General features: G+C 53.8%; 1 protein-coding gene across 5 annotated transcripts; it reads left to right on the forward strand.

The window, feature by feature from the left end:
* Nucleotides 1-1,307: 1,307 nt before the first annotated feature.
* SETD1A (SET domain containing 1A, histone lysine methyltransferase) lies at nt 1,308-23,754 on the forward strand. Of its 5 annotated transcripts, none has more exons than XM_055341066.1 (19): nt 1,308-1,912; nt 2,697-2,861; nt 3,080-3,175; nt 4,934-5,204; nt 6,318-6,439; nt 6,671-6,900; nt 7,176-8,031; nt 8,186-8,971; nt 9,313-9,489; nt 9,610-9,697; nt 10,408-10,565; nt 10,724-10,811; nt 12,805-13,146; nt 19,029-20,078; nt 20,504-20,676; nt 20,768-20,878; nt 21,060-21,179; nt 22,769-22,906; nt 23,005-23,754. In XM_055341066.1, exons 2-19 carry the CDS (start codon nt 2,712-2,714, stop codon nt 23,176-23,178), a joined length of 5,130 nt encoding a protein of 1,709 aa, XP_055197041.1. In that variant the 5' UTR covers nt 1,308-1,912; nt 2,697-2,711; the 3' UTR covers nt 23,179-23,754. The 5 variants fall into 5 exon arrangements, with proteins under 5 accessions (XP_055197041.1, XP_055197039.1, XP_055197044.1 ...); XM_055341064.1 differs by lacking the exon at nt 1,308-1,912 and adding an exon at nt 1,999-2,117; XM_055341069.1 differs by lacking the exon at nt 1,308-1,912 and adding an exon at nt 1,999-2,117 and having other exon boundaries at nt 12,859-13,146.
* The last annotated feature ends 452 nt before the right edge of the window (nt 23,755-24,206 follow it).

The raw sequence follows: 24,206 nt of genomic DNA on the forward strand, positions 1-24,206 counted from the left end.
TCTAAGGCTAAAAATTTTTGCACTCTTGTTCCTGAGCCCAGGCTCTCCATCTCTTCCATTGTGGATTTAGAATAAGTTTCTTTTGGTGTAAGTTTCTTTCTTGAGTGACTCCCCATACTAGAAGCTGGTTATCTTATTTAACTCTCACAACCACCTCAAAGACAAGTTTTAACCGTTTCCATTTGAGAGATAAGGAAACAGGCTTGAGAAAGCTGAGGATCTTGCCCAAAGCCAATGAAAACTTAGACTATTTTTACCATAACATGGGGAATCTCTCTGATATTAGAAAAGAAGCCAATACATTTCAACTGAAAAAGAAATCTGCTCTCCTCACCTATGCTTTCATATAAATTCTTTTTTTAGAGGTTCTAATCCTCCCATCTATTCTTACTGTTTGAGACCTTGGTCAAGTCCCTTTTTTCTTTTCCTATTGCGCAGAACTCTGAATTTGCAGGAACCAGGCCTCAGGGGCCTTTCCTGGAGTGTTCTGACGCCTACAATAGTCCTGCATGTCAGGAATGAACATCTTTTCAGAGGAAGAGTCTTAAGTTTTGAGAGGTCAGTATCTTGCCCAAGGTCACATAGCGAGCGACTAAAGCAGGCCCACTTGTCTGAAAGCTAGGGCATCCTCAGCTCAAGCCGAGGGACCTCCTGGGAGTGCCGTTACCCTAAAACCAATGCCCTTCGTCCCAGCGAAAGAAAAGGGTGCCCAGCCTCGGGGACCTCAGCGCCTGGGCTGATGCTGCCCTCGAGCGGCAGGACCATGTAAGCATAGGGAGCCCCCCCACCCCCAGGCTGAAAACGGAGGGCACTGGGACCTTGATGCTTGGAGAATCGACCAGCCCAGCGCAACCCAGCTCAGGTACATAGTAGTTTATTTTTCACAAGACTTGTTCTAGGGCCTTTAGGCCCCACAAGTCTTATAACATCACTTTGAGGCAGTCTCCGTTTTAGTCACGAATGGTGGGTTGAGTATAGGTAAAATCTTCTTCTGCAGGCCTCAGTCTTCCAATCTGTTAAATGGGCATCTTAAGCAGCTAGAGGCCCAAGGGGCATAGCGACAGGAATACCTTCCCTTCAATATGTGCGACGCCAGGCAAACGGCCTGAGTCACCGCTGTTGGTTGTATTTTTCCACCTCCTGGGCGCCCCTCCCAGCCCGCACGGTTTCGGTGGGTCCTACAGGAAGCGCCCCCGCGACGCCGGGCTTTACACGCCTTGGCCACGCCCTCTGTGCGCGGCGCCTTGGCCCCGCCCACAGGAGGGTCCGCAGATTCGCTAGGCCGGCTCAGAATTACTTGGGCCTCTCTGTACGCGGGCGAAAATTCTCATCGTACTCCGAGGGAGGCTTTGGGCCGTAGCCATCTCCCCAGGGTCGGAGCTGGGCATCCCCTAAGCTGTGCTACTAAGAAAGATCCAGAAAAAGTGGCCAACTCTGCCAACGGGGCTTGGCTAACCAGGCATTATTTTCCTGACTCCACCAAAGCGGGCGAAGGGAGGCGACAACTGAGGCCAGGATCTGTGGCGAATCTGCAGCCTCTTAGGTCTTTGGCCGCGCGAAGAGGCAGGAAAGAGGAGCGAAGGAGCTCGCATTCCGTCCACCGATTCGCCCCGCCCGCCTGACGAATCTGCGCCTGTTCAACGCGCCACTCAAATCTCCCCAGACCTGGCTGGCCTCCTCCCCTCCGCCCCGCCCCCTTTTCCTCAGGGATTAGTCGCTGCTTTCGTCGCCACCGATTCGTCAAGGACCCCAGGCCAGAGCAGAGGGATAGTCTTGGTGAAGCCCACTCTCCGGGGAATGCGGCCAATCTCCAGGCTCCCTGGGCCGCAACTCTCGACCCTTAAACGGTGCCGGCCGAGGCGAAGCCGCTTTCCTCGGCCCCGTGGATCTCCTGGCGGCACCCGTAGCGAAAGTGCGAATGTAGACGCTGTGCCCGCTGGGCCTCGCGCAGGTGGCGGTGGTGTTTGGTGCGCGCGCCGGGGAGGTGGTGGTGGGGGGGCGCCGCCGCCGCCACCGCTGCGGGGCCGGGTCTCGCGCTGCCGCCGCCGCCACCGCCGCCTCGCGCCGCTGAGGTGCCGCGCGGGGTGGGGGGAGGGGGAGCCGCTCGCCACGAGCGGGTGAGTGAGGCCTCGCCGCGCGTGCGCGGAGATGGGGGGGCAGATCGCGCCGGGGCGGGAGGAGAGGGCAGCGGCGCGCGTTCCCCCCACCCCCCCGCCCGGATTCGGGGCCGAAGCCGGGTCTCGGGCTCGGTCTCGCGGTGTTTCCAACGCCCCGAAGAGGTGCCACCTCTTGGCCAGGGGATCGGGGCGCGGGGACGCGAGCGGGTGTGTGGGAGCGAGAGCCGGGCTCGGCCCGGGCCGCTGGCCGGTGAGGAGGCGGGAGGGGGCGGGGCCTGCCAGGGGGCGGGGGAGGGGTCTTGCTCTGAGGCCAAGTGGGGCGCGCGCTAGGCAGAGCGGGAAGGTAGGGGGGCGCGAGATGGGCTTGGGGGCCTGAAGGGAGAGTTGGGAGGTGGAGAGAGAATGGGGTGTTGTGGTGAAAGAGGGTACTTGGGGGAAAATCTAGGGGAGCCACGGGTCATGGTGAGGTGTGGAAACTGGGGTGATAAGAGGACCTGAAGTCTGGGCTAGTCGGTGAGGGGCAGCTAGGGAGTCAGGCCTAAGTCCTGAACACCCTTGCGTATCCCTCTTTCCTAACAGTGTAAATGAGCAAAGATGGATCAGGAAGGTGGGGGAGATGGGCAGAAAGCCCCGAGCTTCCAGTGGCGGAACTACAAGCTCATCGTGGATCCTGCCTTGGACCCTGCCTTGCGCAGGCCTTCTCAAAAGGTGTACCGCTACGATGGAGTCCACTTCAGTGTCAACGTGAGTGCCCCGGGCCTTGCCATCTAGGGAACTCCAAGCCCCATTCTCCTCTGTTACCTCTGTTTAGCACCCTGAACTCCCATACCCTTGGTTTGCCTTCTTAAAAGTAGGCAACCAGAACCCAGCTCTTTTGCATGTGGGACTCCAAATGGGCTTCCTAGAGCTCAACAGCTTGGTTTCACCTTGAGCTGTCTTTCTGTTCCTGCCTTCCTTCCTAGGACTCAAAGTATATACCAGTGGAAGACCTCCAAGACCCCCGTTGCCATGTCAGGTCCAAAAACAGAGACTTTTCCCTCCCAGTCCCTAAGTTTAAGGTATGTATCTGCTAGACTCTTGCTGTGATGGCCCTTGGAGGGGCAGTTGGTACATAGGATCCATTCTGGTAGTTTAGTCTCAAGCTAATAAAAGGGGGAAGGGAGTTCTTCTATAAAAGGGTAACAACCAGGTCTTATAATCTCTGAGGGTGTAAGACTGAGTTGTTCTGTGTTCTGGAGAAGAGTTGTGTTCATCTTCTAGAAAGGTATAGGTGAGGTGTTCCAAACAGGGGTGCTGACTTCTTGAAAGATGAAGTAAAGGCATGCTTGATGCTGTACCCATCATTCTGTACTCCTAGAAATGCACAGCATGGCAGTGCCCTGGTGTGATGCCCATTTCTCAGCAATTAAGAGGACTGACAAGGCCAAGGACTCCATCCTTTGAGTTCTCTACTCTTCTCTCCTCATTTGGCCACTTGATCATCCATCTTGTTTCCTCAGAAGATTCCTATTTCCCTGTCTAGCCTGAATACTCCTCAAAGGCCTTGGACTGGCCTTTGAAAACTGATGGTTCTTGGTTTCCTTCACTAATTCTTTATCTTTCTGCCTTTTTATATAAACCATTTGGAAGGTTTTTCTCACTGCATTTTGTTCGTTTTGTATATTGTTTCCGGATGGTCTTTTTCATGCCCATAATTTTGATTATTACTGAAACATTGGTGATTTCCAAATTTCTGTTTCCAGCCGAAATCAGTCTCTTGAACTCCAGACTTGTATGCCTGGTAGAGGGACAGCTCCATCTGGAGGCCCCACAGACATTGCAGACTCAAGAGATTAAAAACAAGTTATCTTTACTCCTTCTATTTCCGTTTTACTGATGAGGGGTAACACCGTCTATTCAGTTGCACAAACTGGAAACCTGGGAGTTCTCCCGTGATTGTCCTCTTCTTTATTACATAATCTGTCACCAAGTTCTCCTGACTCTTCTTCCTAAATCCATCTCCTTTTTATATTAGTTTTTTTTATTTCTGTTGTTATTGCTATTTTTTTAATGTCTTATATTCATTTTGCCAAGTTTCCTCGTCTGCGTTCTCTTCTCCGATTTCATGATCCACCCTGCCATGTCTTTTTTATTTTACTCCTATTACTTTAGTTGCCAAATCCATGTTTTTGTGCATTGGCACATATGGTTATTGATCTGGCCAAGCCTTGTCTCCCATCTTCAGGTATACACGTGTGTTCTACTCTATTATACATATTGTAGTTTCTAGAAAATGCCAGGTTATTTTATAGTTCCATGTCCCACAAATCCTTATCATCTGTTGAACTCTTGCTACCCAAAAAGCCAAATGGGAACTGACACCATCTTTATGAATTCTTCCATGCCTCCACTCCTTCTCTGGGCTCCTAAACACCCTGTCTGCACTTACATTGACATTGTGCCCTATCGGGACTGTGTGTGTCTGCCTGAATCTGCTTTTCTGAACAGAAGTCTTTTTTTTTTTTCTTTCCATCTTTATATTCCTAGTGCCCTGTCCGTGGCAAAAACTGAACTGTGAGCTGTTCCCTCCAATTGGTTTCTTCCAAGTATGTTTACTTCTTAGTTGTACATTTCTTGTCTTACTTCTTGTGTTATTCTGCAACGAGAAGAACTCAGAGCAGAGAGGGGTTAGACTCCCGTGTCACTTGTTGCAGCACTTCCCTGCATTTCTGTGCCTGTGTTTCCCGGTCCTCTCTCTGTCTGGACCCAAGGTTCCCAAAGGGAACAGTGGTCAGTATGGAGACCCCAACTCAAGACTGCCCCTGTCCTCTCCACAGCTGGATGAGTTCTATATCGGACAGATCCCACTGAAGGAGGTGACCTTCGCAAGGCTGAATGACAATGTGCGGGAGACATTCCTGAAAGACATGTGCCGGAAGTACGGTGAGGTGGAAGAGGTAGAGATCCTTCTTCACCCCCGCACTCGCAAGCACCTGGGCCTGGCCCGCGTGCTTTTCACCAGCACTCGGGGAGCCAAGGAAACGGTCAAAAACCTCCACCTTACCTCCGTCATGGGCAACATCATCCATGCCCAGCTGGACATCAAAGGTGAGGGTTCTCTTGCCTGCTGCCTAAGGTTGAGCTCCAGTAGAGACTGTACATGCAAATGCCTGCCATGGGGCCAGATGAATGATCTAAGTTCATGATTCCTCATCTGAAACTCTTGAGGCCACATGTGTTTCTGAAATTAGAATTTTATAGAGGAATTATGGCTTTTACGCATTTCGCATGTGTATGATCTTTGGCAAGGTTGCGTAGCATCTTTTGGTCTAGCATGCGACTGTATTTGGGAATGTGTGAAGGGTCCCACTAAGTAGGATCAATAAAAACTAACTAGTAAATTGCTTTAGCTTGGGTCAGATTTTGAGATCGAATTTAAAAAATGCTTGTCTGGAGTTTCATGGGGTTTTGAAATTTGGGATGGAGAATCAGGGATCTGTACAGATAAGTGAAGTGGCCTGGGGTTCTGTGAGAAGCAGCTAGGAAGAGTGGGGGGCTTGGGGTATTGTAGAGCACCGTGCCACGGGAAGGAGGCAGCTGTTACTTGGCATTAGCCAGTTTGCAAGTGGGAACGAGGACTCCTGTTGCCAAGGAATGTTTTTTTATTAAGTCAGAAGTCTAGGTTTTTGTGTGCTGTCTCATGTTTTTTAAATGCTGCAATCCCCTTCCCAAAATTTTTAAGAGATTTTATAGGGCGAAGAAGCCACAGACGTGGCTTAGAGTTAGCTCTCAGGCTGTCACTTTGCACCCTTTAGTTTGTAGGCTGAAGAGTGTGATGGGATCTAGCATCAGACCACCTGGGGCTGAGTTCCAGTCTGTCACTGACCAACTTTGTGACTTTGTGCAGGTCAATTTTCTTCGAGTCTGTGAAACAGGGGTACTGATGCTTCTCTCTCCTGGTGATCATCCAACTTCATAGTATAAGTAGAGGCGTTTATTTCTAAGCCGTGAAGTGTCATTTGGTATGTTGTTTATAGTGTCATGAGGTGGAGACGAGGCAGAAGGTCCCAAAGGTAGAGACGAGGTAGAACTGAAATCCCCAGACCCAGGACTTCAAGAAATCATAGGAAGCTTGAGGTCTGAGAAGGAAAGGGGAAAGACCAATCAGGAAGAGGAGTTTCTTCCTTCCGACATTGACACTTCCCACCTCTCTTCCTCCAGGACAACAGCGAATGAAGTACTATGAACTGATAGTCAATGGCTCCTACACCCCTCAGACGGTGCCCACCGGGGGCAAGGCCCTGAGTGAGAAGTTCCAGGGCTCTGGTGCAGCCACTGAGACGGTATGTGGCTGGTGGTTGCCGTAGGCCTAGCCACATGGGCATAGTGCTTGGGTGCCAGGAACACTATTTGGGAGGTTCTGGGCTTCCTTGTTAAGGATAACAAAGCCAAGAAAAGATTGGCTGGGCCTTTTGCTTTCAAAAGGCAGGGGCCCGAGGTTCTTGGTTCAGGGAAGGGCAAGTTGTCAAATGTACTTGATCTTCTTTCCTCCCTGCTCTACTTTTGCCCTCCAGACTGAATCCCGCCGCCGCTCCTCCTCTGACACAGCTGCCTACCCGGCAGGCACCACAGGCGTGGGCACTCCTGGCAATGGCACCCCTTGCTCCCAGGACACGAGCTTCTCCAGCAGCCGACAAGACACCCCATCTTCCTTTGGCCAATTCACCCCTCAGTCCTCCCAAGGAACCCCTTATACATCTCGGGGCAGCACCCCCTACTCTCAGGACTCTGCCTACTCCAGCAGGTACAGAGTAAACACCCTCTGGGGCCCCCAGATTCTGGGAGTGCCACTAGGAAGAAGAAACCTAGAGTCTCTCCAGAAGGGAGCTGGGAGTAATTTGTCTGGTTTCTCTGTGGGTTCAGCCTGTCGTCAGGGAACTCACTGTCTAGCCAGACACCCAGCAGTGTGTAGATTTTCCTATGGGGGCGGTGTTGGGGAGCTTTGGGTACTGAGAACCAGGACGCTAGGGTTTGGTCCTTTGGAGCTGAACCCCACTGACTCCTGCGCTTTTTCTCCAGCACCACTTCGACCTCCTTCAAGCCCCGGCGCTCAGAGAACAGCTACCAAGATTCCTTCTCCCGCCGCCATTTCTCTGCATCCTCAGCCCCCACGACCACCTCCGCAGCTGTCTCAGCCACTACTGCAGCCACTGCCTCGTCCTCGTCCTCGTCCTCCTCCTCCTCGTTGTCCTCATCCTCCTCGTCGTCCTCTTCATCTTCATCCTCTCATTTTCGTGGTACTGACTCAAACTACCCGGCGTATTATGAAAGCTGGAATCGCTACCAGCGCCATGCTTCCTACCCTCCCCGTCGGGCCACGCGGGAAGAGCCCCCTGGGGCATCTTTTGCTGAAAACACAGCTGAGCGCTTCCCACCTTCCTACACTTCCTACCTGCCCCCGGAGCCCAGCCGGCCTGCTGACCAGGACTACCGGCCACCTGCCTCAGAAGCACCACCCCCGGAGCCCCCAGAACCTGGTGGAGGTGGGGGTGGGGGGGGGCCCAGCCCTGAGAGAGAAGAAGCTCGGACCTCCCCCCGCCCAGCTTCACCTGCCCGCTCCGGCTCCCCGGCCCCAGAGACCACCAACGAGAGCGTGCCCTTCGCTCAACATAGCAGCCTGGATTCCCGCATCGAGATGTTGCTGAAGGAGCAGCGCTCCAAGTTCTCTTTCCTGGCGTCTGACACAGAGGAAGAGGAAGAGAGCAGCACCACAGGCCCTAGTTCTAGAGACACAGGGAGCGAGGCGCCTCCTGGGTCTGGTCACGGGCCCTGCACACCTCCTCCAGCCCCTGCTAATTTTGAGGATGTGGCACCCACAGGAAGTGGGGAACCAGGGGCTCCCCGGGAGTCTCCCAAGGCCAACGGACAGAACCAGGTGAGGTTGGGGTCAGCTGGCAGAAGTACCGGGTTCCGGGAGGCAGGGCTGGGCCCGAGGTGGGGGTCAGGAAATTAGACATGAGAGCGGGGATTTGAGGGAAAGCCCTGGAGCAGACAGAGGCTTTCTGTGACCCTCGTCTGCATCCCTACAGGCTTCTCCATGCTCTTCTGGAGAGGACATGGAGATCTCCGATGACGACAGGGGCGGCTCACCCCCTCCGGCCCCAACACCCCCCCAGCAGCCTCCACCCCCTCCTCCTCCCCCCCCTCCTCCTCCTCCATACCTGGCTTCCCTGCCCCTTGCTTATCCTCCCCACCAGCCCGCCTACCTCCTCCCACCGCGCCCTGATGGGCCGCCTCCCCCCGAGTACCCCCCACCTCCTCCACCCCCCCCCCACATTTATGACTTTGTGAACTCCCTAGAGCTCATGGATCGACTTGGGGCTCAGTGGGGGGGGATGCCCATGTCCTTCCAGATGCAAACCCAGATGTTAACTCGACTGCACCAGCTGCGGCAGGGCAAGGGATTGACTGCTGCCTCAGCTGGCCCCCCTGGTGGCGCCTTTGGGGAGGCGTTCCTCCCATTCCCACCCCCCCAGGAGGCAGCCTATGGCCTACCCTATGCTCTGTACACACAAGGGCAAGAAGGCCGGGGGGCATACTCCCGGGAAGCCTACCACCTGCCTCTGCCTGTAGCAGCCGAGCCCCTGCCCTCCTCCTCCGTGTCGGGAGAAGAGGCCCGGCTGCCTCCCAGGGAGGAAGCAGAGCTGGCAGAGGGCAAGGCCTTACCATCAGCAGGCACCGTGGGGCGTGTGCTGGCCACCCTCGTCCAAGAGATGAAGAGCATCATGCAGCGAGACCTCAACCGCAAGATGGTGGAGAATGTGGCCTTTGGAGCCTTTGATCAGTGGTGGGAGAGCAAAGAAGAGAAGGCCAAGGTGAGGGACAATGCCTGGAACTGAGGAACTCTTGGGGCTTTGCTGGAGAGAGTAGATTTCTGGCTTATATGGCCCTCAAGTCTCAATGAGCTTGGATTTTCAACATTTCCGTTTGTAGAATGGGAATGAGAGCTGCTTCGTAAGGTGGGTGGACTGAATGAGTAGACTTTGGAGAAAATGCCTGTACAGGGGCTGGTGCAAGGGAGGTGTGGCATAGATCTGTGTCAAATAGAGGAGTGAGTAGATGCATTTCTGTATTCTTGGGACCTGGGAGTAGTTCTCAGGCAGGAGGCAGGAGGGAGCGCCTAGGTTCTGGGGCTCAGTCCCCCTACTGCCTGCAGCCATTCCAGAACGCAGCCAAACAGCAAGCCAAGGAGGAGGATAAAGAGAAGACAAAACTCAAAGAGCCAGGCCTGCTGTCCCTCGTAGACTGGGCCAAGAGTGGGGGTACCACAGGCATCGAGGCCTTCGCCTTTGGGTCAGGGCTGCGAGGGGCCCTGCGGCTGCCTTCTTTCAAGGTACTCAGAGCTGGTCTCGCCTCATAGGGAGGAGAGGGTGTGGTCTTCCTTGGGGGAGAGGTGGTTGGGATCTGTGACCGTTTGAGTTTGAAACCAGCCCCATCTCTTCCCACACCCCAGGTAAAGCGAAAAGAGCCTTCGGAAATTTCAGAGGCCAGTGAGGAAAAGAGGCCCCGTCCTTCCACTCCAGCTGAGGAAGATGAAGATGGTGAGTGAGGGGTCAGGTGGGAGGAGACAGGAGAGGGTACCTGCTGCTGATAGGAATACAGAAGGCAGGGACAAAGGGGCAAGGTGTCTGGGGGCAAGTAGCCAAGTAGAGAGATAGAAAGTAAAGTGGTGCTGAGAAGTATGAAGAGCTTAAGAGAGAGTCATCCTTGAGTCCTAGTTGTGGTTCTCACTGTGTGCTGATAGAAGTTTCCTGTATTTCATTTTTCCAATGGAAAGTGGAAATGGTTAATTTCAACATCTAGGATCTTAGGGTTTCAAGGTTAAACGGGTCACTTACCCAGGTTTCCCATCCAGTGCTTAAGCTCTTCTCCAGCCTTCCTTCCACTTTTAAGTCTGAGCTGTTGGTTGATGGCTTACATGGCTAGGAAACTTCTTAGTCTGATTGGCTTCCCCAGAGACCCTTGGGCCTTAGTGCTGTTTTCTTGAGGCAGGCTCTCTCTTCCACCTAACCCAGAGAAGGATAAAAGGTTACATGGTTGCAGTGTGGCCAAGCTATAGAACTGTTAGGTAGCTCTGAGGTTTTTGTGTTCTCCTGTGGAACTTTACCTTCTTGTCTGTCAAATGAGGTTTGTCTTGTTGGACTGTTGGGAAGATCAGCAGTGGTGGGTGCAAAGCTCCTTTCAGGCCAGGGGAACAGGAACTGTTACTACTGATGGTAAATTGCCCTAACTGCCACTCCACTGGGTCTAGACCCTGAGCGAGACAAGGAGGCTGGAGAGCCTGGGCGTCCGGGGACCAAGCCCCCAAAGCGAGACGAAGAGCGAAGCAAGACCCAGGGCAAGCACCGCAAGTCCTTTGCTCTGGACAGTGAGGGGGAGGAGGCTTCCCAGGAGTCCTCCTCCGAGAAGGTGAGGGGCCATGATGCCCAGTCCCTGCCAGAAGCCTACTTCCTGAGTTCCCGTCCCCATAGCTGCTTCCTCTCTGGGCTGGAGCCCAGGCAGCGGTGCCTCCTGGAGGACCATTGTCCTTTACTTGTTAGTCCCTATTTTTTGTCCTTTTTTTTAAGGAGGAGGAGGAGGAGGAGGAAGATGAAGAAGATGAAGAACGTGAGGAGGCCATGGACGCTGCAAAGAAGGAGACGGAGGCATCTGATGGTAAGTATAGGCAGGAGGGGAGGATTCTGGCTTGGGGAGGAAGGGATTCCACTGCCTTCCTCGCCCTTTCCTGAGTCCACACAGAAACTTCATGCTGGATTTATTAGCCACCTTTGCTCCTTCCAAAGTAACTGTCTCTCAGCCCCATCTCTTGGAACCCTTGGCCTATTGTAAACAGTTAACTCTGATGCTCAACAGTTCCCTTCTGCTTAGCTTCTGTACTGACATGTGGCTGTCCCCTGAAGACCACCCAGCAGAACTTCCTTACTTTTCCCAACTCCTCAAGACGTGGGGTCCCGAGTTCTCCTGCTACCCCACCCCCCGATACTACCAGACTGTGCCTTTCTGCCTTCAAAGAAGAAGGCCCAGCCACCAAGCCGTGCTTCCCCTTCCTCTCCTCTCCCCTCAGCTGCCATCACCAGATACGACTCCACTCTTCAGTTGAACACCTGTTTGTCCATATGCATCCATTGAGTCTTGAGTACATAGTTTAGTCTTGTTTCTCGTCCATTTGTTCAGAATTAGCTCTTGAGCCCTTACTCGGTACTGGTAACCATTCTGGGTATTGGGGACACATCTTTTATGGGACTTGGGATCAGTTGGAGGGGAGGAGGAGACTTGACAGATGAACAAATAGTAGCACCTCGGATAGAGATACGTAGTTTAAAGAAGAGAAACTAGGTTACTGGGGTAGAATAAACGGGTGGGGGAGCTGGGGAAAGATGGGCTGTTCTAGATCTCTTGGAGAAGGAGCGCCTCTGAGAGGTGCTGTCTCAGCGGAGGCCAGATGGGGAGAGTGATGATCTGAGAGCCTGCCTTTTCAGGAAGGCAGAGGGCAGGGTCAGCTGTTCTAAGGGTGCAGACTGCTGCATGTCTGCTTGGTCACCACTTTCTGACTGTTGCACCACCTCAGTGTTCCTGGGATTTGTTGCCTTCTTTGTTCCTGCTGGCCTTTCTCACTGAGTCTTCTGCAGCAGTTAGACTGACTTCGGTGTCTTTAGTCCCATCCTTCCTCCTCCATTCCAGTCCATTTTCCAGTCTGCTGATGGAATTCTCTTTCCTCCATTGCATACTTGACCCTGTGACTTCCCTCCATAAAGTCTATTTCTAGCTCCCTGTTTTCTAGAAGAAGACTCTTCAGCCCGGTATTGTAGGCCATTTATAACCTAGCTTCTGTTTATCTGTTCAGTTCCCATCCTGCCATTCTCCAGACCCATCCCTGGCCACCCCATCTGTTCTAAATTCATCCAGGTGTGTTCCTCGGACACTTCACGGTTCTTAAAAGTCCTTCTGACATATTGCCATTTCCCAGAGGCATAAAGCCAGAACTTTTTTAAAGCTTACTTTCCCCCAGGAATCTTTTTTATTAGTCTCATCCGGGTAGCATCTCTGAGACCCACCTTGGGAAAAGGTTCAGTGGTTAGAGCAGACCACTTACGGTTTCCAGGTCTCCCATCTCCCTGCACGTCTGACTGCCCTGTTCAGCCTTCACGTCTTCCTCATGTTCTTCTACTTGTCGTTTCTTGATTTCAGCATCTCCCTCACAGGGATCCCTTCCCTAACTGGATCTTCCAGGCAGAATCTAGGACTTCCCTTGGCCAAGCTCCTGTGGTCTTTCTTTTTTTTTTTTTTAAAGCTTTTATTTATTTATTCATGAGAGACGGAGAAAAAGAGGCAGAGACACAGGCAGAGGGAAAAGCAGAGAGCCATGCAGAGAGCCTGATGTGGGACTTGATCCGGGGACTCCAGGATCACGCCCTGGGCTGAAGGCAGGCGCTAAACTGCTGAGCCACCCAGGATCCCCTCCCCTGCTCTTTCATACTGAAATTGGTCTCAACTGTGAACAAAGAGTGTGCTTACCTAACTCCTTGAGGGTTGGACTTCCCAGCACAGAGCGTTACCCATCCGTAGTAGTGAGTCAGTGAATGAATCCATGGCTTGACCAAGTGAGGAGTGTTCCCACCTCGCCTGATTGCCCCTTCTGGATTTCTAGGCGAGGACGGGGAAAGCGATTCGTCCTCCAAATGTTCTCTGTATGCTGACTCAGATGGTGAAAATGATAGCACGTCGGACTCCGAGAGCAGCAGCTCCTCCAGTTCCTCATCTTCCTCCTCATCGTCCTCATCATCCTCATCATCCTCATCATCATCTGAGTCCTCCTCGGAAGAGGAAGAGGAAGAGGAGCTGCCAGCAACTGTACCCTCAGCATCACCTCCCCCCAGAGATGTCCCTGCGCCCCCACCAGCGCCTGCGGAAGAGCCTGAGCCAGAGCGGGTTGCAGGCTCCCCAGCCATGCCTCTCCCCGAACAGGAGAAGTCTCCAGCAAGACCTGCAGGTGGGTACTACGGAGCTGGTGATTTGGTCTCTGTTGATGCTGGTATCTGTCTTTGTGAGAATGGTGGGGTCAGTATTTGTGAATTATGTACAAGTGCAGGGCTTTGTTTGAACGTGTGCAAGTTGGACTGAAGTCACTATCTCCTGTCAGTCCTCCCTTGGAAACATTAACAGCCATTCAAACTGTGCTTCTCTGAGCAGCTCACAGAGCCATAGCAGGGTGTACATCTACTAAGGAAAACGGTGGTCTCACCCCCTACCCCACCCATCCCAGAATGGTCTCTTTGTAAGTTAACTAAGGAGAAAATTCCCAACTTGACAAGTTCCTCCTACTGATTTTTCCTGAGCTTGTGCCTTAATGTGTAGTGTGTGCTTGCAGGTGATTACATGGACAAACAGGTGGAAGATAGGTATTGATAGTATTGGCTCGGAAGTTAAATTTACCTTTGCTTTTCCTTTGTGAGTTTGTTCCTTTGTTGTTTTGTAGTACATACACGTAATTTGTCCTTCTGAGTGAACTGTTCAGGCAGTATGTATTTGTTTACTGAGTACAGTTGACTCTTGAACAATGCGAGGTTTAGGGGTGCTAATCCCCTGTACAGTTGAAAATACGTCTACAACTTTTGATTTCCCAAAAACTTAACTGTTAAATAGCCTACTATTGACTGGAAGTCTTACTGATGACTTAAGTAAGTAGTCGGTTAGCATATTTTCTGTACGTTATATGTATCGTATGCTACGTTCTCACGAGAGAATAAGTGTGAGAAAAAGTCTTTAAAATCTTAAGATACATTTACAAAACTATACTGTATTTGTCAGAAAAAGCATGTGTATAAATAGCCTGCACAGTTCAAACCCATGTTGTTCTGGCATCATCTGTACTTAACAGTAGGTGCAGGGGGCCCCGTTCTCCCCTCCTGAAGCTTATGGTCTATAGAGAGAGAGAGTTGAGTTGAGTAATAAATACCTAAGAAAGTCTGTGATGGCAAACTGTCAAGCACAACAAGAGAAAAGTACAGGGTGCTCTGAAAACCTGAGCACGTCTGCAGGGATGTCTTTGCTGGTCTTTTCTGCTGAAGCCTCATCAGACTGAAATACAGGCAGAGCAGGTAGCCGGGCATGAGTAATACGTACAAAGGCCCAGAGGGCAGAGGAAACAGCATGTTGGAAGACAGAAACCTTATGGATGGTGAGAAGTGAGGGGAAACTGGGATGGCTGAAACTGGAGAGGTGAGCAAGGAGTGGGCCGTTCAAGGTGAATTGGCCATATTAGGAATTTGGTCTTTATTTTGAGGGCATTAAAATGCCATCAGAGGAGTGTGACAGGATCTTATTTGTGTTTTGAGGAGATGCAGTACAGAGAAGACTTGGAGACGGGCTAGAGCCCGTGTGGGCAGCTAGGAGGCTATGGTGGTTGGTGAGGAAGGCACACGATGGCGGGCACTGGGAGTCAGGTGTTCTTAGGTGGTGTCTATCAGTTCTCAGACTGGACGTGGCCTTCCACATAGCCCTCCCAAATGTAACTGAGAATCTGTGGTCTGAAATGAGCAGTGACCACGGGAAGAACCCCCAGCACTGTTGCACTCTTCTGGTGCAGACCTTGCAAGAGGAGTTGAGGCTCTCAGTGATCTAAGATGCCTCTCCTGGCCTCTTTGGGCTCAAAGTTGGCTTTGAGCAGAAGAGCTGATGATCAGAGGGCATCGCTCTCAGGGAGGTAGGAAGAGTAGGGCGTGGTCAATTTTGAATTTTGCCAGAAAGATCATTCTGGTAGGAAGGAGAGGGACTGGAAGAGGTGGGGAAGGAGGTAGGATGACCTATGGGAGAGTTTAAGAGAATGCAGGTGAATGAAGGGCATGAACCCAAGCAAGGCAGGTTACAGTGAGCTGCATGGAGCGGAAGTGGGGATGAGGATTTGAGAGACATTTAGGAGATAGAACCACTTGCTTAAACTACTTCCCAGGAAAGGGAAGATAAAGGAGGAGGAGGAGAAGCAGCATTAGGAAGAAAGCTGATGCACTTCCTTGGGGTTTAGTTTGATATGCCTTTGCGACCTCCAGGTAAGAAACATCCAACAGGCAGTTGGATCAATGGATCTGAGGGTCTGGCAACAACAGCAGGCTGGAAACGAGGTAGGCAGATATTTGAGAGGAGCCCAGGCGTGGGTGTGAGCACATTTACACACCCTAGAACAACTCATGGATCAAGAGAAGGGGCCAGTGCATTGTATCTATAAGAGATAGATGGGCAAAGGGGAGCTGGAGGAGGCCGAGCAGGAGCTATCAGCAGGACAGGAAAGAAAACCAGGGAGCTTGGTTTTCAAAAGGAGGGAATGGTGTGTATCAGCAGGCCAAAAGAGAGATGGTAAGATAGGAAAAGTTTCTGTTGGATTTAGCAGCTAGGGGGTCACTGGTGACCTTATCAATTTCAGTAGAGAAGATCAGATCTGAGGCAAGTTAGGAGTGTTAAAGGAGTGAGGGCAGGTGACAGAGAAAACCAGTCTTCTGGAAGGATAGACTACTCCTGTGAAAGAGTTGAAAGGTTGTGATGAATATTATTAGTTAAGTGCTTGAGTGCTTCCTGTGTGCCAGGCTCTAGGCCTAGCACACTGCAGATTTGTTTTCTCATGTAGTCTTCATACCATCCCTGTTACTCTCATTTTCCAGATAAGGAATTTGAGGTTCAGTGAGATGCTCAAGGTCACCCAGCTGGGATTGGAGAGACAGGAGAAGGCAGGGTTGATGGAGGGTTAGTTTTTGCAAATAGGTGAGGCTTGAGATACAGATATGGGGCAGGAAGAGGGACAGGCAGAGAGTGTAGTACCTGTTGGAGTGGCCTCCCTGGGGGTGCACAGGTGGACTCGAGGTCTGATACACATGTGCCTATAATTGGGGTGGCAGGGAGATGTGGGCTTTCATGCCCAAGGACCCCCTGTTTCACTCTGCAGTAGGAAAGAAGCATATTTTCTCAGCACAAGGGGGTGGGTGGAGGAGGAGCCTTGATGAAGGAAGGAGAATGAGGATGAAAAGGTTTGTGACTCAGATTCCCTGCTTGAGACTGGGGGTTCAGGGGAAAAGGTGGAGAAAATGCAGGTAGGTCGGTTGGGCAGAGTCAGGTCAGGGTTGGGGGTCTCCAGGGTGGCGGCAATGGCTGAAGAATGTGGAAAGTGCTGTGAAAGGAGATGGTAGAGTGAGGGCCCTGTGGGCAGGCACAAGAAGGAAAGCAGCTGGTTTAGAAGGATGGTGACAGGCTAGAGGGAGCCAGGAGGTGGGGTGAACTGAAGGGACCTGGGGAACTGTGATCAGAGGGGAAGCGGTCCCAGTTGGGGCTCTTCCGGGGGTTAAAGAAGTCAGGTGTGTGACTTGGGGGCTAGCTGAGAACGAGTAAAGGAAGGCATGGGAGAAGGGAGAATGAGGGGAACGAGGCAGATGGCAGAGTAGGGAGGAGAGAGGTAGATGGCAGAGTAGGGAGGAGAGAGGAAGGGTAAGGATGTTCATGTTCCATGGATGGAGCTGGAAAGAGGGAAATGTGGCCCGATGACAAGAGAGGGCTTGTGTGGTGGAACCCAGAGATGGGACCTGGATGCCTTTGGGATTTGCCTTTCTTCTGTCTTTGGTCTGATTCATTCCTCTCTCCTGAAGATGGGCTTCCCCTGCTTCTGTCCAACCCTACAGAGAAACCCACTCCTCTCTTAGATCCTTATTTTCACGGAAGTCTCTCGTGACACTGGCTTGGGTCTAGTAGTCATCAGTTAATGAACGCCAGGGGCAGGGAGTGGGGCAGGTCATGTAGTAGAAACCTTGGCTTCTGGGAGATATATAGACTGGGTAGGTACCCCAGAAGTTATGTCCCTAAATGAAAGGCATGGCCAGGTTTCTTTCAGAACAGGAAGCAAAGAGAACTCTGTGTGAAGAAGCTAAGCCAGGAGAGGAATTTGTTCCTAAGAGCCAGGCTTCCAGAGGGCACCGTGGCTAGGTTGGGATGATGGGTCAAAGGCAGGGCTGCCCCAAAACAGAGAAGAGAAGAGGCAAGGAGACTTGGAGAAGCTAGAGGATCTGGGACAAGCACCCAGGGCCTCACTAGCTTCAGAGCGTGGTTCACTGCTGGCTGAGACCCCAGCTGCTGTGCAGTCTTGGGAGTTGGGGCTGAAGGCCTTGCTCAGGGTGCCTGGCTGGGGAGTGTCTGTTAGGGCAGCAGACAAGTGTTGCTCACTGCCTGCTTGGGTCAGACCTGGAGCTGGCCGCCTTTTAGCTCTGGGAGTGCCAGAGCCAGATGTGAAACCACTGACTTTCCACTGCAGGATGTCCAGGGGAGCATGGGGCAGTAGATGGAGCTTGAAATTCAACCCAGCCTGCCTGGGGTGCAGATCTTGTTCTGGCATTTGTGAGCTGTGTGACTTTGGGCAAGCTATTAACATTTCTCTGTCTCAGTTTCCTTCTCTGTAAGCTGGGTTTAATAATAGTACCCACCTCACAGGGTAGTTTTTGAGGAATGAAATGAGTAGTTAACACACGTGAAAGAAAGTCTTGGATTGATGCTTGGCATGAAGTATTAGTTATTAATCTGCTGCTGCCATCCTGAAGACTGGCACTTGAGAGCCGCCGGCCTTCTGGTTCTGAGAGGAAGTCACTACCAGCATAGCCTTCACAAAGATGGCATTGATCTCGGTGAGCTTTTCCAGTAGGCAGGAGGGGAGAGGCACGTGTGAAAGGCCGCAGCTGTTCCAAGTGGTTGAAACCTAGGAGGGGAGAGGGTTAGTCTGCAACACAGGGTCTGCCCCAGAGAAAGGGCAGTGTAGTCTTGAGCTGTATTCAGGCTCCCACATTCAGTACCAGACTTGAGGGCCCCAGTAGAGGGAGGACAGGCTCCCTGTCTGGGGGACTGGGGAGAGAGAATGCCACCTGCTCAAGATGGTGTGTCCCCTCCTCAGACCACTCCCTAACCTTGGGGTCTCACCTTCACCCTCAGCTTCTTTAGGGGAGTCTTCCTGACCCCTCCCCACTTTGGCAAACCCTGGTGCTCCTTGGCAGGTGGTGGCAAGGAAACAAATATTATGCAGTGTTTCAATACAAAGACTCAGTGCTTACATTGTATCTTTACCACCTCACTGAACAGAGAACATTGTTTGTAGTTGAAATAATGGATACTTTAGTTCAGAGAGGGTTAATTGCATCATCATACCAGGCGGTGGTCTTCCTCTGTGCTCCTAGTCCTTGGACAGAATTCAGTCACCACTAGTCTTGGTTAAAAGGATAGAGCTTGGGCAGCCCAGGTGGCTCAGCGCTTTAGCGCCTGCCTTTGGCCCAGGGCGTGATCCTGGAGACCCGGGATCGAGTCCCACGTCAGGCTCCCAGTGCATGGAGCCTGCTTCTCCCTCCCCCTGTGTCTCTGCCTCTCTCTCTCTCTCTCTCTTTCTTTCTCTCTCTCTCTCTCTCTCTCTCTGTGTATGTCTCTCATGAATAAATAAATAAAATCTTGAAAAAAAAAAAGATAGAACTTAAGTGTGTGTCTCCCTAGAGCCCCCACCTCAACTCTCCAGAGTTTGGGCTGGACATTGGTTTCCTGTCACAGTCCCCATTGGACTGTAATCTCTGTGAGGGCTTTGAAAGTGCCCAGCGTGTTGGCCTTGTGCCTGACACACTTGTGCTCAGTGAATGTTTGTCGAATATATGAATGAGCAGGTACAGAACCTCCTGCCAAGGGGAGCCCACAGTGCAGAGGACTTGCTGCAGCTGTGAAGCCTCAGCGTGTTTGCTGGGTGAGCACATGTGTGCCAGAAGCAGAGGAGAGCCTGCAGCCTTGGTGTGGACTCCCCAGTGAGGCGGGCCAGTACCCTGCCTTCAAGCTGCTGACCTTCTCTTTTTCCCTGTGTGCTTCCTTCCCCAGGTTCCACTGAGGAACCACCTCCCAGTGTGCCCCAGCCTCCCCCTGAGCCTCCAGCGGGACCCCTGGCCCCCGTTCCACGCCCTGATGAGCGCCCCTCCTCTCCTATCCCCCTCCTGCCCCCACCCAAGAAACGCCGGAAAACGGTCTCCTTCTCTGCCCTGGAGGAGGTGCCAGCGCCAGAGCCTCCCCCAGCCACCCCGCCACAGATCAAGTCTCCTGGCCCTGTGTCCCGCAAAGTCCCCCGGACTGTGGAGCGGACCATTCGAAACCTGCCCCTGGACCATGCATCTCTGGTCAAGAGTTGGCCTGAGGAGGTGTCCCGAGGAGGTCGGAGCCGGGCTGGAGGCCGAGGCCGTTCTACTGAGGAGGAGGAAGCTGACCCAGGGACCGAAGTGGACCTGGCGGTGCTGGCCGACCTGGCCCTGACCCCAGCCCGTCGTGGGCTGACTGCCCTACCACCGGGTGATGACTCGGAGGCCACAGAGACATCGGATGAGGCCGACCGCCCAGGCCCCCTGCTCAGCCACATCCTCCTGGAACACAACTATGCCTTGGCTGTCAAGCCACCGCCCTCCACTCCAGCCCCTCGGCCTCTGGAGCCAGTTCCTGCCCCTGCGGCCCTCTTCAGCTCTCCAGCAGATGAGGTCCTGGAGGCCCCCGAGGTGGTGGTGGCTGAGGCGGAGGAGCCAAAGCAGCAGCAGCAACAGCAGCAGCAGCAAGAGGAAGGAGAGGAGGAGGAGGAGGAAGAGGAGGAGTCCGAGTCTTCCGAGAGTAGCAGCAGCAGCAGTAGTGACGGGGAGGGCGCTGTCCGGCGGCGCAGCCTCCGCTCCCACACCCGACGCAGGCGGCCACCCCCGCCCCCTCCACCCCCTCCACCCCCTTCCTTCGAACCCCGCAGTGAGTTTGAACAGATGACCATCTTGTATGACATTTGGAACTCGGGCCTGGACTTGGAGGACATGGGCTATCTGCGGCTCACGTACGAGCGGCTGCTGCAGCAGACAAGCGGGGCTGACTGGCTGAATGACACCCACTGGGTCCATCACACCAATATCCTGGGCCCTAGAGGCCAGCTTGCTCCGCACAAGAAGGCAGGCCCCAGGGGTGGGGGCAGGCTGCCCTGGGGTCGCACAGCTAGGGAGCAGCCCTCTCACATCACAGCTAGCGTCTCTGTTTGCCTCCCTCCTTGTTCTCTCTGCCACATTCAGCCTGGCCATTCTCCTCTGGCCCCCAGGCCGTTCTTTTCTCTTTGCCTCTTGCCCCTTCTCTACCTCCCAGAGTTTTTTCTGGCAGAAAAGGTGAGATCTAAGGCTTCCTTCTCTCCATTTTTCTGCCCTCCTCATGCTAAATAATGCTTGGGCCCTCCCGCTAAGGTCAGTCACCCTTTCCATGGGCTGGGACTGGGTGGACCGAGGGGAGAGGGCCCCAGGGATCTGGCCAGCAAGGAACCCATTTTCTTCCTTAACACCCTGCACTCACCAACCTGAGCACTCCAAAACGCAAACGGCGGCCCCAGGATGGGCCCCGTGAGCACCAGACAGGCTCAGCCCGCAGTGAAGGCTATTACCCAATCAGCAAGAAGGAAAAAGACAGGTACCTGGATGTGTGCCCTGTTTCGGCCCGGCAGCTGGAAGGAGCAGACACTCAGGTAAGGCTCTGCCCTCATACCTGGCCCATTGGCGTCACTGCTCACAGTTGCCCCTGTCACTTACCTCCCCCCTGCATCCTGCTTCTCCCAGGGAACTAACCGTGTGCTCTCAGAGCGCCGGTCTGAGCAGCGGCGGTTGCTGAGTGCCATCGGCACCTCCGCCATCATGGACAGTGATCTGCTAAAGCTAAACCAGCTCAAGGTGAGGAGCAGGGACTTAGGGGAAGAGAGGCCCGGTGGGCGGGCAGCATCATGCAGTCTCCTGGGGTTGGGCATGGAGGTGAGTGGCCGAAGCACACTTCTCCCCTTGGAGGACTGCAGCAAAGGCAAGGAGTTAGGTTGAGGGAGGCGCCCAGCAGCACAGCCTGCATTCTGCCCTCTAGTTCCGGAAGAAGAAGCTCCGATTTGGTCGCAGCCGGATCCACGAGTGGGGTCTGTTTGCCATGGAGCCCATTGCAGCTGACGAGATGGTCATCGAATACGTGGGTCAGAACATCCGCCAGGTAAGGCCCTGTACCTGGCTCCCAGTAAGATGGCAGCATAGCAGCTGGCATGAGAAAACACCTCATCTCTGGATAAAGGTCCACATAACCTCGCAGTTCCAAGACATAGTTGGTGAAACCTGCCTGTGTTTCCTTCGACAATTAGTGATGGGTCCTTGTAAACTAGGTGGTGACAATCCAGCAAGGAGGAAGGGCCAGTATTCTCTCTGGCTATGAGGGTCTCATAGTTCAGTGGGGGAAGAGCCACTGCATAAAGAACTGCACAAAGGATGATATTTGGTTGATGGGGAAGAGGAAGCTTGGGGAGGCAGAGGTGGTGGGGCACAATGACGTGTAAGCCGGGAGCTGAAGGATGATGACTCCCCAACTCAGAGGAGGGGAAGGGTGCTCCCAGCCACTGGACAGCATGTGCAGAAGTCCGGAGGCAGGATAGTCTCAGTAGGGCAAGGAAGTCAGGATGGCGAGTTGGAAAAACCAGGACTGGTGGCCACCAAAGAGGCAGATGGAGGCCACACTTCGTGGACCTTAGGAGCTTAGAAGCTGTGTTGTTGAGCTGGGGCCAGCGATAAGGGGAGGGAAGCCATGGCCAAGTGCCCAGCAGTGACAGGCTTTGCAGTCAGTAGGCTCCCTCTGGCTGCAGTGTGAAGGGACAGCCAGAGGCGGGGACCAGTGGGGGTGCGGTCACAGAGATCCCAGCAGAGGCCCAGGGGACCCAGACTAGGCAGTGGCAGCCAAGGTAACAGGAGTCTGTGGGTCCAAGGCAGCTGGCAGGACTGAGCAGCGAGTTGGCTCTGGAGAGTGGGGGAGGGGAAGAGGGGAGGCCATTTCTTGGGCTGCCGGTGAGGGGGGTGAGGAGGAGAAGCAGCTGTGTGGTGGAGAGGAGTTCCAATCAGGGCCTGTGAAGCTGCAGGGCCCCGGGGACATCTAGAAATTGACGCCTAGCAGCTCCATTGAGGTGGATTTTGGCTGGAGATGGAAGTTTGGGAGGAGGCCCCATCACTTATCTGGCAGTTGAAGCCCTGGAAGAGAGTGAGATCACCCCAAGGAGAGAGCGCAGAGGGTTTATCATGCCATGTTCTGGGAAATAGGAATCACTCCTCACACAAGAATGTGGACCTTGAGGGCATCAAGCGGCAGCCTGGTGGTGCCTGTCTTGGACAGAGGGTCCTGGGAGAAGAGACGAATAGGGTTCGGGCCCCAAAATGACCATGTCACATCAGGAACCGGCATGGCTTCACAGGAGGCTGGGGGCTCCACCGTGGGCCAGGCAGAGGCTCCAGGAGGAGCCAGTGGCTGCTGCTCATGCCCACTGAGCCCGGCACATTTTCCTGAGATCCCCTTTGGGAAACTTAAAGTGGCAGCCAAAGGTGTCGGTGTGGGGGGAACCTTGAGGAGGGGGCCCCTGGAAGCAGGTGGTTGACTCCTTGGGTGGGTGGGAGCCAGAGGAGGAAATGCTCACCAAGACAGGTCAATGTGCCCCCCACCCCAGGGTGGTAACTGGAAGGCCAAGCGGGTCCCCTTCACCGGGGCTGGTGGGGTCAGGCCCAGTCTGGCAGGAAGCTGACTGGGACGGCACCCCGTCCTACCAGATGGTGGCCGACATGCGGGAGAAGCGCTACGTGCAGGAGGGTATTGGCAGCAGCTACCTGTTCCGGGTAGACCATGACACCATCATCGACGCTACCAAGTGCGGCAACCTGGCGCGGTTCATCAACCACTGCTGCACGGTGCGCAGGGGGGTGGGAGAACGGGGTGGGAGGTGCTCAGGGTGGGGCGGAGACTCCAGGGCCAAGGGCACAGCTCACATGGCCCTCCCCTCCTACAGCCCAACTGCTATGCCAAGGTGATTACCATCGAGTCCCAGAAGAAGATCGTGATTTACTCCAAGCAGCCGATTGGTGTGGACGAGGAGATCACGTATGACTACAAGTTCCCTCTGGAGGACAACAAGATCCCGTGTCTGTGCGGCACCGAGAGCTGCCGGGGCTCCCTCAACTGAAGTGGGGCGGGACCGGCGCCCACGCCCCTATTTATTTCCCCGGGGTCTGGGGAGCCCTAAGCCCAGTGAGGGAGCCTCAGTCCCCGGAGGTAATTCCTGCCTCCCCTGTCGCCCCTGCCCACCAACCCCCTAACTTTTTTTTCTTTGCGGAGAAGAAGCTGTAAATGTTTTGTAGCTGCCAGCAGCTGTTTCCTGTGGAAACCTGGGGTGCCGGCCTGTACAGATCCTGTTCTTGGGGGGCTGCATAGCCCCCTTGCTTTGTGTTAATGGGGACTCCCCCTTTGTGCCCTGCGTGCACCCCTCCCCAGTTCAGGGGTCTCTAGGGGCAGCGGCCATGTTCTCCCCCTGGGGGGGGCCCTGTGCCCCCAGTCCTAGGGACTCCGTGCCTGGAACCCTGCCTCATCTTTTGTTCCTGCCAGACCCTGTGGGTCACCCTCCCACCCTGGTGCCTGGAAGCTTCTGCTCTGCCAGGCCAGGATGGTGGGGGGTGGGTCCTTCCTATTGGGCTGGATTGTACATATGTTAATAGCGCAAACCCAACGCCACATTTTTATAATTGTGATTAAACTTTATTGTACAAAAGTGCTTGGTCAGTATCTTTGGGGAAGAGTAGGTGGGTGGCGGGGGGTTGGGGGTTCAGGACAGAGGATTGGTTGCAAGTGAAGAGAAGGGGAAATGGGTGGCCTGCAGGTTGGGTGGGTAGACCTGCAGACTCAACCACCATTGCTCTGGGTCACCTATTAGTCTGGAATAGTCATCCAGAAATCCCCCACCAAGGTCAGCCAGAGCTGGGCCAAGGTCAGCCTCCCTTCCCTTCCCAGAACCACAGCCGCTGCTGGGCTTCTGGTATCTTGGGAAATCCAGCAAAGGGGAAGGATTGACGTCATGAGGTGGGAGTGAGGTCATCCCACCTGTCCCATCCTCTGTGCCCACCCAGCGGGTTCTGGCTTCCCCGGGCCGGCCGAATTCCCCAAGTTCTTTGCCGGAAGCAGACGCCCGCGGAGCGCAGAGTGGCCGCCAGGGGGCGC

This window comes from Nyctereutes procyonoides, unplaced genomic scaffold (genome assembly GCF_905146905.1).
Source record: "Nyctereutes procyonoides isolate TBG_1078 unplaced genomic scaffold, NYPRO_anot_genome, whole genome shotgun sequence".
Classification (NCBI taxonomy): Eukaryota; Metazoa; Chordata; class Mammalia; order Carnivora; family Canidae; genus Nyctereutes; species Nyctereutes procyonoides.